The sequence below is a fragment of the Heptranchias perlo genome, chromosome 8 (assembly GCF_035084215.1).
Source record: "Heptranchias perlo isolate sHepPer1 chromosome 8, sHepPer1.hap1, whole genome shotgun sequence".
NCBI classification, from domain to species: Eukaryota; Metazoa; Chordata; class Chondrichthyes; order Hexanchiformes; family Hexanchidae; genus Heptranchias; species Heptranchias perlo.
In genome coordinates this window covers 66,283,749-66,299,029 of record NC_090332.1, presented here as the reverse complement: position 1 = coordinate 66,299,029, position 15,281 = coordinate 66,283,749, and the positions used below count along the sequence as shown (strand labels likewise).

The window sequence follows — 15,281 nt, the reverse complement described above, 5'->3', positions numbered from 1 at the left end:
TGCGAATTAAACATACGAATTTACTCACTGCTGACTCCGTGATGTAGGCTTGCGTGATTTGGAAGTTTTCAAACAATGCGCGACATCAACTCAGCCTCAGAACAGCGTGGGTTGATTCGCATGGGAAATGTCTGTGAGAAAGGAAAACACGCCCACAAAATCTGTCAGGAAGAGAAGTCACGCCCACAAGCAGGCAAGCAAAGTTCATTAATTTAAAGTAATATTCTGCAAGTCATTGTAAATAAAATTTTAATTTTTTTTAAATAAATGCCAAAGAAGTAATTGAATTAAATTAAAGAGATTAAAGAAGTGAAAAATTTAAAAAAAATTTAAACATTTTTAATTTTATTTTATTTTTAATGACCAAAAAATACTACAGTAAGGAATAATATGAGACTCTACATTTTTAAAATGTCATTTTTAGTTGTTTGACAGTCATTAAGAGTCATCATGCTTTTAAAAAGTAGTGTAGACCTGGTATTTTTCAGCGTACCTTTCGGTGGCGTAGGTAGTTACATTCCAGCTGGGCAAGTTTATAATTTTTCTGTGATTTCTATGATTATGGCGTGCAATTCCCCTTTAATGCATAGCTGTCAAATCGCCGGTGAACCAATAAGAGCAAGTTCACAATTTCCGAGTTTTAGTGCACATGTACAAATGCGTGATCTTGTTCCTTCGGTTCGCTGACGGAGACAGAGGATGCCATTGAGGAACAGCGTTCACAAGTGAGTAATTTTTGGGCCAAATGTTTTAGAACCAACAAGGGAACAGGCCATACTAGATTTAGTGATGAGTAACGAAACAGAATTAGTTAACAATCTGATGGTGTAAGAACATCTTGCAAATAATGGCCATAATGTGGTTGAATTTGATATTAGGTTTGAGAGGGAGAGTCACAAACCAATGTTTTAGATTTAAGTAAGGCAAACTTCAACGGGATGAGAAATGATTTGGCCAGTAAACTGGGCTGAACTGTTAACGGGTAAACCTAGGCAAACAGTGGGAAGTATTCAAAGAAGTATTTAGTACAATACAAAACTAGTACTTACCCCTAAAGGGCAAAAAGGCTCCAATTATGTAGTTAAGCAACCACGGACAGTATCAAGCTAAAAGAAAATGTTTACATAAATGCAAGGAAAAGTGGAAATCCAGCAGACTGGAAGAGTTCTAAAAAGCAGCAAAAGGATACAATGGAAGTAGAGGTGTAAAAAGCGAATATGAAAAAATAATTGCAAGGGACTCAAATCTAACAGCAAAAATTTTGATAAATATAGTAAGAGAAAGGTAAAGGGGAATGTGGACCCATTAAAGAAAGATGCAGTCAAGACCATAATGGCCAATAAGGAAATGTCAGACTTGTTAAATGAGTACTTTGTATCCGTTTTCACAATGGTGGAAGAAGATACAATACCAGCGATACAAAGAAACCAAAAAATAAGTTTAAAAAATGGTAATGGTGAAAATAATGGCACTTAAGATATTCAAATCTCGTTGGTTTCCACCCTAGGGTATTAAAAGAAATGTGAGGAAATTGCAGCTGCGTTAAGCCATAATTTACCAAAGCTCTCTAGATTTGGGAATTGTGTCTTTGGATTAGAAAATTGCAAATGCCACTCCAGTATTTAAGAACGGAAGGAGGAAGAAACTAGAGAAACAGACCTGTCAGTTTAACATCAGTTGTGGGGAAGTTACTAGAATCTATCATCAAGGACATAGTGACTGAGCACTTGGACAAGTATAATCTGGTCAGAGTCAGCATGGATTTGTGAAGAGTAGATCATGTCTGACTAATTTAGTTGAATTTTTTGAGGAGGTCACTAACATGGTGGATAGGAGAGTGCCTATGGATGTTGTCTACATGGTCTTTCACAAGGCATTTGATAAGGTTCTGCACAGGAGATTAGTAGCAAAAATGAAAGCGCACGGAATTGGAGGTAACCTTGTGACATAGGTTGGTAATTGATTGGGAGGTAGGAGACAGAGAGTAGGGATAAAGGGAAGGTTCTCTGATTGGCGGAATGTGACAACTAGTGTCTGGTGTTCCCCATGGATCTGTACTGGAGCCTCAGCTTTTCACCATATATATTAATGACTTGGATGAAGGAATGCAGAGTTGTATATCCAAATTTCTAGATGTCACTGTAAGTTGTGTAGATGGGAGCAAGAAGTTACAAAGGGACATAGACAGACTAAGTGAGTGACCAAAAGATGGAGTTCAATGTTGGGAAGTGTGAGGTCATCCACTTTGATCCAAGAAAGACAAATTGGAATATTTTCTCAATGGAACGGTGGAGGAGCAATGCAATTTGGGTGTCCATGGACACAAATCACTAAAAGCTGGTACACATGTACAAAAAGTAATCAAAAAGGCTAATGGAATGTTCTCCTTTATCTCAAGGGGGTTGGAATACAAAAGTAAGGAAGTGATGCTTCATTTGTACAGATCTTGGTCAGACATCATTTGGAATACTGTGTTCAGTTTTGGGCACTGAACTTCAGAAAGGATATATTGGCCTTAGAAGGGGTACAGTGCAGATTCACCAGAATTATACCAGGGCATAAAGAGTTATATTATAAGGACAGGTTGCATAAACTTGGTTTGTATTCCCTTGAACTTAGAAGGTTGAGGGGTGATCTAATTAAGGTCTTTAAAATGATAAAGGGATTCAATAGGGTAGACAGAGAAACTATTTTCTGTGGTGGGGGAATCCAGAACAAGAGGGCATAATCTTAAAATTAGAGCTAGGCCATTTAGGAGTGAAATCAGGAAGCACCTTTTCACACAAAGGGTAATGGAAATCTGGAACTGTCTCCCCCAAAAGCTGCTGATGCTGGGTGAATTGAAATTTTCAAGACTGAGATCGATAGATTTTTGTCAGGTTTGGGTATCAAGGGAAATGGAGCAAAGCTGGGTACATGGAGTTGAGGCACAGATCAGCCATGATCTAATTGAATGGTGGAACAGGCTTGAGAGCCTGAATGGTCTATTCCTGTTCTTATCTTCCATAGTGCATCAAAACAGGTCCTGGAAAACTGTCCCCACTCCCCCCACTAATGAAAACATCCCCCACCCATTCTTCCCCTGTCCTACTCTTCTCCCTCTCTTCGTTCCCTTCCCCACGCTCCTATCCACCACCTAAACCCCTCCCTCATCCTCCTCTCTCTCCTCCCTGTCCCGCTTTACACTTTTCATCCCCCTCCACGCCGCACTTCTTATCGTCATACCCATTCCCCTCTCCCTTGCTTCCTCTACTCACTCATTCTCCCTTTTTTCTCCCCGTCCATCTCTCCCATCCTTTGGTGTTATGGGGGATGGGACTAGTTTTGTTAAGAAATTTCTGTAATAGACTTTTCTTGGTCGCGTATAGTTAATAAATAAAATGGTGCCACACTCTGTCGAATGCTGCCTTGATGTCAAGGGCAGTCACTCTCGCCTCACATTTGGAATTCAGCTCTTTTGTCCATGTTTGGACCAAGGCTGTAATAAGGTCTAGAGCCTAGTAGTCCTGGCGGAACCCAAACTGAGCATCGGTGAGCAGGTTCTTGGTGAGTAACTGTCACTTGATAGCACTGTTGACGACTGCTTCCATTACTTTGCTGATAATTGAGAGTAGATGATTGATAGGGCGTTAATTGGCCGTGATTGGTAGCTATTACAACAATGACAATGCTTTCATTTGGCAAGCTTATAGTATGTATTCAGAATAGAAGCAATTTTCTCCAAGATTGCTAAGAGAAAGCAACATAACTTCACTGAAATGTTTAGCCTCACATTTAACAGGTACTCATACTCTTTCTTTTCTATCAACAGGCGTTTGTCACTTGTGCTCTCGGAATACAATATGTTGGTTATTCTATGATCTGCTTTGGTGCCTCTAATTCCATTTTCTCCCTGATTTTTGGAAAATTGTCAAAATATACTGGGCGAATTCCACTGTTCTTATATGGTGAGTTATACCTTAAGACGACAAAACTCAAAGGAATGTTTGAGTCTGCTTTATAAAGCATCTCAAATGATTCCTGCAAAAAGGACTGTTCACGCAAGTCACCAAGTATAAAAGCACCAGTGCTTACATTCTCATTGCCAGATAAGAAATCATTAAAACAATCACATCACATTTCCTTTATCATTTGCATCATGTGAAATATTGCCAGGGGGAGTGACTTAACGAATGAATGCTTCCAGTGAGGATATCAGGAAAATGCTGCCCCATTTCCATGAAGGAGGAAAAAGTAGGGGAAAAAGGAGGAGAATGGGGAAGGGTAGGGGATAAGAGGGGAAGGAGAAGGGATGAGAAGAAGCGGGCTGAGTGTTGTCCAAGACGGAATTGGTACACCGTGGGGATGGGGCCTGAAGTCAGAATGTTACAATGTGGGGCGTGGGGGAAGATGCCACTCACAAAGTTTTAAGTGTTTGCTCAGGGGAGGTTAGGGAGTTCAAGGGAGAATGAAAAACTGACAGTGGTAAATCCCAGAATGTTGTTCAGTTAGGGTGTTGGAGATACTAAGAAACTACAAGAGCCAAAGTAAAATGTGATGCTTTGGAATCAGTTAGAGATTACTGCTGGTAAGTTCCGGGAAAAGTGGACATGGACATGTTGGGCCGAAGGGCCTGTTTCCATGTTGTAAACTTCTATGATTCTATGATTCTAAAAGGAGTTCAGGGTCAGTACAGCTGGGTTGTTACAGTAGCTTTAGTTGAGCTGCAGTGTACTTACTGAGTCACATAACATGACCCTCTCAGAACCACCTTTAGGCACAACGCCATCGGAATGTTGCGATCATTCAGCAATTTTTATATAATAGGTTTATGATTTACCATTCAAAGCAGGACCTGTTTTAAATAATTTGAATATTAAAATAAGGCCAGCACATGCCATAAGTGAGATTTAATTTTTAGACTTAAATCACCGGCTGCATGGTCACATACCAATTTGTCCAACTCATGCCCACCATCAGTGAAGTTAAAAAGGATATTTAGTACTTAAAAGATTATTAATCTTTGATACTAAATGACTGTTAATCTAATAAATACATTTAAGTTTGGGCTAAGCCACATAAGAAATGGAGAGAGATATGATGCGTGTATAAAATGTTCATAGTAATGAAAGGTGAGGAATTCAGACCAAAGTACTGTTGCGATAGATGTCTGCCAATCGAAGAGTTAAAAGGCAAGGATTGGAAGAAGAAAGCCCATCACTACTTTCTTAGGGCAACTAGGGATGGGCAATAAATCCCATCCTGGGAGCAAATAAACTTTTTTAAAATGATTGGGTAATTGGACATAGGTTTAGGTGCTCAGGGAGTTTGACAATTGCAAAATATTCATTGATGATCAGTGGCTGACCCAGTAGTAGAGACAACTGAGGATAGGGAAAGGGCAGTGAAAAAGGTACATGCTAGGGGACAGTGAGGCCAGTGGCAACACTGACGAGGGAGACAATGGATAAGATAGAGAAATATTCTCCATAGCTGGGAGAAAGTTGAAAGAGACCAAAGGGTGTTAATAGACAGATCGCTCATCAATGGGATAGATTTTCCACCCATTGACCATGAATGGGCAGAAATCCGTCTTAAGAGTCTGAAGCAACAATAAAGCGCAAATAGGATGTTGGATTATAAACTATAATATTAAATATACAACAAGTATATGTCAAAGAGAACTAAGTGTAAGTTAAAAAAAGTCGCCAAAATGGATGTGCAGAGAAATAAAAATGGAGGTAAGAAAGAAAGACCTACTCTCTAAAGCTTGATAATTGAAAAATGTTCTTTGATAATCAGTGGCTTACCCAGTAGTAAAGACAACTGAGGATAGGGAAAGGGCAGTGAAAAAGGTACATGCTAGGGGAGAGTGAGACCAGTGGCAACACGGACGAGGGAGACAATGAATAAGATAGAAATATGTACTACATAGCTAGGAAGAGGGGAAAATCTTTGGAAGGAATATAAGAACATTTTTAAAATGTTAAAAAGAATTAGGAGGTGTAAAAACAGCATTCGTTATGTTTTTAGGACTTTTCTAACCTTAACCTAGATTATTTAGCTTTTGTTTCTTAGATCACTCTTAAAGATGAGTCCTAAATCCCCATACCTTCAAGAGTGTCTTGCTTAGAGATCTAGGTAAGGTTTTGGTAACATACCCAGGAAACGAACAGCAAACCCACGACCTCTACCACCTAGAAGGACAAGGGCTACAGGCACATGGGAACAACACCAACTGCACGTTCCCCTCCAAGTCACACACCATCCCGACTTGGAAATATATCGCCGTTCCTTCATCATCGCTGGGTCAAAATCCTGGAACTCCCTACCGAACAGCACTGTGGGAGAACCTTCACCACACGGACTGCAGTGGTTCAAGAAGGCGGCTCACCACCACCTTCTCAAGGGCAATTAGGGATGGGTAATAAATGCTGGCCTTGCCAGCGACGCCCACATCCCATGAACAAATTTTTTAAAAACACTATCTGATGATTGTTTTTAGCTACTGATCTTATCCTATAATTCTCTGGCCTGAAATTTGATCTTGACCAAAAAGGGGCGCGCAAGGGGCAAGGCCCCATTGCACAAGACTGTTCACGTGGTCTCAGGCAGCACGTTAAATTCATAGTGAAGTGAGGGCAAGACCCATAAGGTTAGACTGAAGGAAGACAATCGGATGGTGGTAGTAAGGACGGTGGTGATAAAGATTGTTGGACTGTCCGGGAATGCCTTGATTTTAGAATTATCGTCCTTGTGTTCAAATCCGTCCATGGCCTCGCCCCTCCCTATCTCTGTGAACTCCTCCAGCCCTACAACCCTCCGAGATATCTGCACTCCTCCGATTCTTGCCTCTTGTGCATCCCTGATTTTAATCGCTCCATCGTTGGTAGCCATGCCTTTAGCTACCTAGGCCCTAAGCTCTGGAATTCCCTCCCTAAACCTCTCCGCCTCTCTCTCTTTTAAGGCACTCCTTAAAACCTACCTCTTTGACCAAGCTTTTGGTCACCTGTCCTAATATCTCCTAATGTGGCTCTGTGTCAAATTTTGTTTGAAAATCGCTCCTGTAAAGTGCCTTAGGACATTTTACTACGTTAAAGGTGCTATATAAATGCAAGTTGTTGTTGTTGGTGTATTGGGGAAGGGAGGAATGATTCAGGTGTTGCATTCTTCAATAAGCTGGTCTCTGGCAGCTGGGGCCATTGGTGGTTGGTGCTCTTGCTCCTCTTCATGCTGCTCCATCTCCTCCTACTCCTGCTGAACTTCTTGCTGCCCAGGTGGTTGTAAGGGCTGGTCCCTCCTGATGGCAATGTTATGGAGCATGCTGCAGACGACCACAAATTTGGATAGTTGCTCAGGATAGCACTGCAAAGCTCTTCCCAAATGGTCCAGGCAGTAGAAGCGTTGCTTCAGCGTGCCAATTGTCTGTTCGATTACTTTTCTGGTGGCAGCATGACTCCCATTGTAGGCCAGCTCTGCCCGGTTTCCTGACAGGAGTACTGAGCCCTGGTAGGAATAAAAATGGCATTGAGGACTGGCAAAGGATGACTGAGTCGTGACTGCTGCCAGGAAAACAGACACAGACCTGCATGATGCACTGCCTGTAATTGCAAACCAGCTGCACATTGAGGGAGTGGAATCACTTTTGATTGATAAGATGCCAGGCTGGTGATGGAGAACATGCAAGTCAATGTGGGTGTAGTCCAAGGCAATGTGGGTGTAGTCTATGGCACCTTCGACCTTGGGGAAGCCTGCAATGCAGGCAAAGCCTAGTGCTCTCTCCTTCTGCTTTGCTCTGTCCACGGGGCAAGTGGACTTGCATTTATATAGCACCTTTAACGTGGTAAAATGTCCCAAGATGCTTCACAGGAGCACAATCAGACAAAAACTGACCTCGAGCCAAAGAAGGAGCCATTAGGACAGATCACCAAAAGCTTATTTAAAGTGGTAGATATTAAGGAGGGTCTTAAAGGAGGATAGAGAGTCATAGAGGTTTAGGGAGTGAATTCCAGAGCTTAGGGCATAGACAGCTTAAGGCACGGCCACCAATGGTGGTATGAAAGATGAGGGTGATGGACAAAAGGCTAGAGTTGGAGGAATGCAAGAGTTCTCGGAGGGTTATAGGGCTGGAGGATGTTACAGAGATAGGGAGGGGCAAGGCCATGGAGGGATTTGAACGTGAGGATGAGAATTTTAAAATAAAGGCGTTCGGGGACTGGGAGCCAATGTAGGTCACCAAGCACAGGGGTGATGAGTGAACAGGATTTGGTGCAAGTTAGGATACAGGCAGCAGAGTTTTGGATGAGCTTATGTTGATGGAGGGTGGAAAATAGGAGGCCAGCCATTGGAATAGTTAAGTATGGAGGTAAGAAAGGCATGGATGAGGGTTTCAGCTGCAGATGGGCTGAGGCAAGGGCCATCATGGCATAGAGAGCCTCAGTGATCTCTCTAATACAGTGGTGAACTGCACACTGTGATATGTCACTGATATCACACGCTGCAGCCTCGAAGCAGCCTGTGGCATAGAAGTTAAGGTCCACGGTGACCTTGACAGCCACAGGCAGTGCTGTCCATGCCCTGGTGCAAGGCTCGAGTTGTGGCTACAGCAGATGACTTAGCTCGGTGACAGCCTCCTTTATGAAGCGAAGGCGCCTCAGACACTGCTGTGAGGTTCATGTAGAAGAAGTGCACCCTGAACCCCTGTTGTGGGTATGGCCTATTGTGCAGTGCCCTCCCCCTCCTCCCTCTTGTTCCAGATGCTTCTTCTCCTGTCTTCCTTACTGCTCCCCTCATCCTCCAGCCCCAAAGGCAGCCCTATATGACCACCCATGATTTCAGTATAACTATTGTGGGCAGCCAAAAGCAGTGTAGCAGCAACAAAAAAAAAACAAGAATTAAGTTTTTTAAGTCAGAAAACAGACCAAAAAACACCCAGAAGTTAACCAGCAGCCTAAAAGATCAAACAAGCAACTAACCTCTATGTAGTGTGAGGTAATGCACTTAGGGAGGGCAAACAGTAAAAGGGAATACGCGTAAATGGGAATATATTGAGAGGGGTAGAGGAAGTGAGAGACCTTGGAGTGCATGTGCACAGGTCCCTGAAGGTGGCAGTACAGGTAGATAAGGTTGTGAAGAAGGCATATGGAATGCTCTCCGTTATTAGCTGAGGTATAGAATACAAAAGCAGGGATGTAATGATGGAACTGTATAAAACGCTGGTAAGGCCACAGCTGGAGTATTGTGCGCAGTTCTGGTCACCATATTACAGGAAGGACGTAATTGCTCTGGAAAGATTGCAGAGAAGATTTACAAGAATGTTGCCAGGGCTTGAAAATTGCAGCTACGAGGAGAGATTGGATAGGCTGAGGTTGTTTTCCTTGGAGCAGAGGAGGCTGAGGGGAGACTTGTTTGAGGTGTACAAAATTATGAGGGGCCCAGATAGAGTAGGCAGGAAGTACCTGTTTCCCCTAGCGGAGAGTTCAAGAACGAGAGGACATAGATTTAAGCTGATTGGTGGAAGGATTAGAGGGAACATGAGGAAAATCTTTTTTACCCAGAGGGTGGTGAATGTATGGAATACGCTGCCTGAATTGGTAGTAGAGGCAGGGACCCTCAACTCTTTTAAAAAGTACCTGGACCTGCACCTAAAGTTCTGTAAGCTGCAGGGCTATGGCCCGGGTGCTGGAAGGTGGGATTAGAATGGGCACCTGGTTGTTCTTCGAGCCGGTGCGGACACGATGGGCTGAATGGCCCCCTTCTGTGCTGTATCTTTTCTATGGTTCTATGGTTCGACAGTGGATGAGCCCTTTAAATAACACTGGTGAAGGGTTCTTCCTGCCTGTTAGTGTCATGAGTTGCAACTTTATCACATGGCAAGTCAGGCGCTGGGGCAGGCCAATATCACAAAAGGGTCCTACAACAAACCTTTATTTAAATATTTTAATAAGCCTAGTTAATAGCTTTGGATGGTTAGGCGCCCATTTTGCGACTGAAAAATGGGTGCGATGCCATCGAATTTCTAGTCCTATGAGTTCTCCAGTCTTCAAAAGCAATGCAGCATCAGATCAGATCTCAGTTTAAGTTTAAAATAGCAACCAAATTTACTTTACAAAAGATGAACAGGCACATAAGTAACAATCCTGTTAGTTAGAATTACATTTTTACAGCAGACATTCTTCCACTCAATTCTAAGGATCATTTTGTAAATAACTTTTAAATAAGTGTTTCTTTTTTGCAAAATTTCTTACCACTGTGACAGCTTAGTTAAATCTAAACATCAAAAGATGTGAGGGAACAGCTTATTGCTCAGCGATTCTGTCAAAACGTGCTCATTCCTCTGCCCTGAGAATTTACACAGAGCCCCTCTGCTTAACAGTTCTTGTTACATCCTTCACCACTCCCTTCATCCTGCATTAAAGAACATTCAAACCATTCAAACAACTTCTATATCAATGACATACTGACAATGTAGTGGCCTCATCAAATCTGGTGGAAGGCTGCTGTTTTCATTTTGGGACCCTTGAGATGTTTGCGGTCGGTGGTTTCAGTGTGCTCGATCCTGTGAGGGCCCGGCTGCAGATTGCTGCACCTCGGCTGCTGCCAGGGCAGTCTGGCCCAGCTGATTTGCTGGCACCATGGTGGGTATTGATTGAGTGGGTGGTGAAACAGCAGTCGTTCTGACATCCTGAAAGAGGCCAACACACACCACTCCCGTTGCGCTACCGTTTCTCCCATGGGACTGGGGCTCATCACTTCCACTAATCTGCGAGAGCAGACTGCAGATGAGTCATTCCTTGAAAACCCATATTGATGGGGTCCATCAGTCTGCCAAGATAGACACCTGTCCCTCCAAGGTGAAGCTCAGAACCTGCATGACAGCCGTTTGAGCTTCCATCAAAGCTACAAATATGTGAACACGGACTTCTGTAGTATGACTTATTTATTCAAGCAGACACAATAAGAGATGATCTTGCTGCCAGCTAATGTCTTTGAAACATCAAATGAATAATTTCATAGAAAAAAAATGGAAAATGTGGTTTACTTTTGATATTAAAAATAAATGTGATTTTATTCAGGATAATTGATACATCCCACTGTAAGCCAACCAAAAGCTTGGCCTGGAATTCACTGCAATGGCGATATTGGTGACAAATACCATGTTAAACCATTGTACTCCCCAATCCAGCAGTGGTGAATTAACGCCACAATGTTCTGGAAAAATAATTAGACTACGCCGCAGCGAGCATAGCAGTGGATCGGGAGCATCACAACTAGTGTCTGATACACATTCAAGTTACCGAGGTCCAACACAGACAGAACAATAGATTAACAGGGTTGCGTTTAGAAGCAATGGCTCTGATCTAATAACATGGGGATGGATTGCAGTATGTATGGACGGAATGTCCAGTTTGGATTTAAATAGACTGATAAGTTTGTACTGAAACCATAGTATAGTATAAATATATAAATTGGCATTAAGAAGGGACCCATATGCATAGAGTTGTCACCCAAACTTCAGGCAATCCCTAGCCATATTGCTTTACTGGTTGCCTTTGTTACCTCCAGACTGGACTATTCCAATGGTCTTCTGGCTGGCCTCCCATCTTCCACCCTCTATAAACTTGAGCTCATACAAAAGTCTGCTGCCCGTATCCTAACTCGCACCAAGTGCCGTTCTTCCATCACCCCTGTGCTCGCTGACCTACATTGGCTCCCGGCCCTGGAACGCCTCAATTTTAAAATTCTCATCCTTGTTTTCAATTCCCTCCAGGGCCTTGCCCCTCCCTATCTCTGTAACTTCCTCCAGCCCTTCAACCCTCCGAGATCCCTGCACTCCTCCAATTCTTGTCTCTTGCACATCCCCGATTTTAATCGTTCCACCATTGGCAGCCATGCCTTCAGCTGCCTAGGCCTCCTTTAAGACGCTCCTTAAAATCTACCTCTTTGACCAAGCTTTTGGTCATCTGTCCTAATATCTCCTTTTGTGGCTCGGTGTGAAATTTTGTTTGATATTCGCTCCTGTAAAGGCCCTTGGGATGTTTTACTACATTAAAGGCGCTATATAAATGCAAGTTATTGTTGTTGTTGTTGCAATCCATGCGCTCAATAAATATTAATATAAAAATAGTATCAGTCGGGGGAAATAAGAATAAGCCTGGCTGTCGAAAAATTTATTTTATTACTTAATTGAAGTTTTCAATGAATTTCCTAGAACATGTTAGTAAAAATCTTACCCTCAGGCAACTTGCTGAGCGATTTACTTTACTGATTCTGAGCTCTCAACAAGAACAATAATAACTTGCATTTATATAGCGCCTTTAACATAGTAAAAATTCCAAGGCGCTTCACAGGAGTGTTATCAAACAAAATTTCACACCGAGCCACATAAAGAGATATTAGGCTCAAAAGTCTCAGCAAATTATGACGTGGTGTACGTAATGGCATAAATCACTCGCCATAATTTCCGCACCATAATAATGGCATATGCCAATGGTGCAAGTTTTCAACAAATTCAGGCCCGTTATGATATGCTAAAAAGATGTACTGCATTTTACTGTACAACAATCTAAAGCCATTTTTATTTGTTTCATGTCACAGCAACCATTACGAATCTGGGATCAATAATTGCATTGTTTCTGTGGCAACCACGGCCAAATCAACTGCCAGTGTTTTTTGTGTTTCCTTGTCTTTGGGGAATGGCTGATGCTATTTGGCAGACGCAGACCAATGGTACGTTGACAAGTATTGGGGGCAAGATAATGTAATTGTTAAGATGGAAATGTAAAAGCAAAATTAATATTGCATCAGGAGAACTGTAGCAACACTGCAAGGAAGATGATAAAGAAGGAACAGAATGTCTGATATAAGACTATATTCCATATTGTTTTCTATGGTCAATACAACCTAAGCAACATAGATATGTCCAATTTCAATTGTTAACTATTAATATTGTACAGGCATCTTTAAGAACAGAAATTCAGAAGTGGAAAGTACTTAGTCCTGATTATAGGTTCATGGTTTTCAATGTTACTCACTTTGGAGAGTTTGCCAATTCATGACTTAGCGGAGTAATATTCAACCTTGCCATCTGGACGGTAACCTGGTGGAGTGGATCACCTGCCCGATTTTCATCCTCATTGAAATCAATGGAATAGGAATCGGGCAGGATCTGCAAGGCGGACAATCCACTCCACCAGGTTATGGCCCAGGAGGCAAAGTTGAAAATTATCCCCAGCTGTTCAGTGAAGGGCCACTTGGATATGAGATGGTTATCTGAGGTCTGGAGTTGACAGGAAAGAAGCTACCAACATTTGGTGAATTGCCTTTTCCCTTGATTCCTGCCTCCAAACATGAAATTGGTTTGAGGGCCGAGGTTAGAAATGTGTCCCCCAAATTGGGCCACCATCCTAACTGAAAGTGTGGTAATGAATGCCTTTGAGGGGAGAAAATTATGGAAGAAAAAAAAATTTGGAACATAGATGATACATGAAAATAAGAAGAACTTGGAAAATAATTTCCACAGGATAAAAGCAGAAATTTGACTTAATAATTGTTTTCTCCTTCAAGCCCTGTATGGAGTTCTATTTCAGGAACACGAAGAGGCAGCATTTGCCAACTACCGGCTGTGGGAGTCTGTGGGATTTGTTACAGCATTTGCTTATGCTAACTTTTTGTGCATAAAGGTCAAGTTGACTATTGTGCTGATAGTCCTGATAATAGGTATGTTATTATACGGATTGGTGGAATACATTGAATATAAGCAATCTACCAGTGAAAATCCTCAAACTGTTCCAAAAATGTCATACTTTGGTCGACTGAGAAAGAAACAGAAGAAAGAGGAAGAGGAAGGGAAAGAGGAACCTGAAAACACTGATGTAAAATCTGTTGATGACAATGACGTCGAAACACAAAATACATCTTCTGAGACACAGCTATAAAAACATATTTTCACTGATATCTACAGATGCCTCAGCAAATGACAGCATCTATATTCTTTCAAAGATCAACAGTACAATTTCAAATGTATTGCTTGTTTATAATTTACTTAAAATGAAAATATAATTTTTTAAAGATATTTCAACTATTATATTAACTTTAAAATAACCAGGATTGACTTTTGTCATATTCCATCTTTAATTGAATATAATTAAATTGTAACATAATATTTTAGTGTATGTGCTACGATGTCCTTATGGATATAAGTAGATTCACGAGATGGCGGAAAATAAAGACAGATTTCAGTTCATAGGAGATTTAATCTGCTTATGGAAACTCTTGTCTAGCCAGTTACACAAGCAATGGCATTGAGGAAAGAGCTCAAACTGTAAGACAAGGGTCAGAGAGGATTTTGCAGCAGCCTGTACTGCAACTCTTTTGAAGTCCAACACCCCATGCAGTTTAAAGAGGGATCTTGAAATATCTGCCATCTTTGATCCATACACTTGTAAAAGTGTTCCACAGCTTGGTGAATATCATATGGTGCATTAATATTTTTGCCTTGAAGGTTACCCAACAAATTCACTTTGTCGTGCTCAGGTAATTGGTCTTTGTAATGCTTGTAGCCTGAAATAAATCTCTCCAATTCACCTTGTCTAACTGGTAACACTAATTCTTCTGTACCAAAAACATGCTCTTATGCAGGAGCTCTAACCAGTGTTTATGCTGAGAGTGAAATAGTAAATATGCTGGTAATATTTGACTAATGGCCAAGCCAGAAGATCCAGGTGTATCCTTTACATTCTTCAGATCCTCAGATAAGTTAATTTGTACGTTATTCAGTAATAATGAGCTGGAGTAGAAGGGAGAGATGACCAAAAGCACAATCAAAGAGGTAGTTTTTAAGGAGACTTTTGAAGGTGGGAAATTTGTAGCAAGGTGGGGTTTAGGAATGCCACTAGACTGTGACTGCAAAATGGCTGAAGTCTCTGCCACTGATCATGGAGTGGAGGGTGCATAGCGCATAGAGTTGGACAAGGATGCAGAGGTAGGAAAGGGCAATACCAGGTAGGGATTTGAAGACAAGGACAAGGATTTTAAACCTAAAACGGTAAGCTGATGGAGTTCATCAAGTATTTGGGTGAGTGGAATACAATGTGGGTTGCAGAGTTCTGGCTGGATTGGTGGAACTCAAAAGGCCAGCAACAGAGGTTTTGTAAAAGTGTGGAAGCAACAATGGCATGGATCAGAGTTTCAGAGACTAAGGTAGGAACAGTTTTCACAGTCGAATTCCATCTCTAGCTCTCAGAGCTTTAAGGTTATATAAGAAGTTTACGCTGAGGAGGATATATATAACCACCATAAGC

At 41.8% G+C, this 15,281-nt stretch overlaps 1 protein-coding gene across 1 annotated transcript in view; it reads left to right on the top strand.

The window, feature by feature from the left end:
• LOC137324656 (protein unc-93 homolog A-like) overlaps positions 1-14,564 on the top strand; it is a 104,618-nt gene extending 90,054 nt beyond the window's left edge. Inside the window, exons 5-7 of the mRNA XM_067989218.1 lie at positions 3,812-3,947; positions 12,577-12,708; positions 13,546-14,564. Of these exons, the coding sequence (XP_067845319.1) occupies positions 3,812-3,947; positions 12,577-12,708; positions 13,546-13,916 (639 nt within the window). The 3' untranslated portion in view covers positions 13,917-14,564. The remainder of the gene's footprint in view (positions 1-3,811; positions 3,948-12,576; positions 12,709-13,545) is intronic.
• The last annotated feature ends 717 nt before the right edge of the window (positions 14,565-15,281 follow it).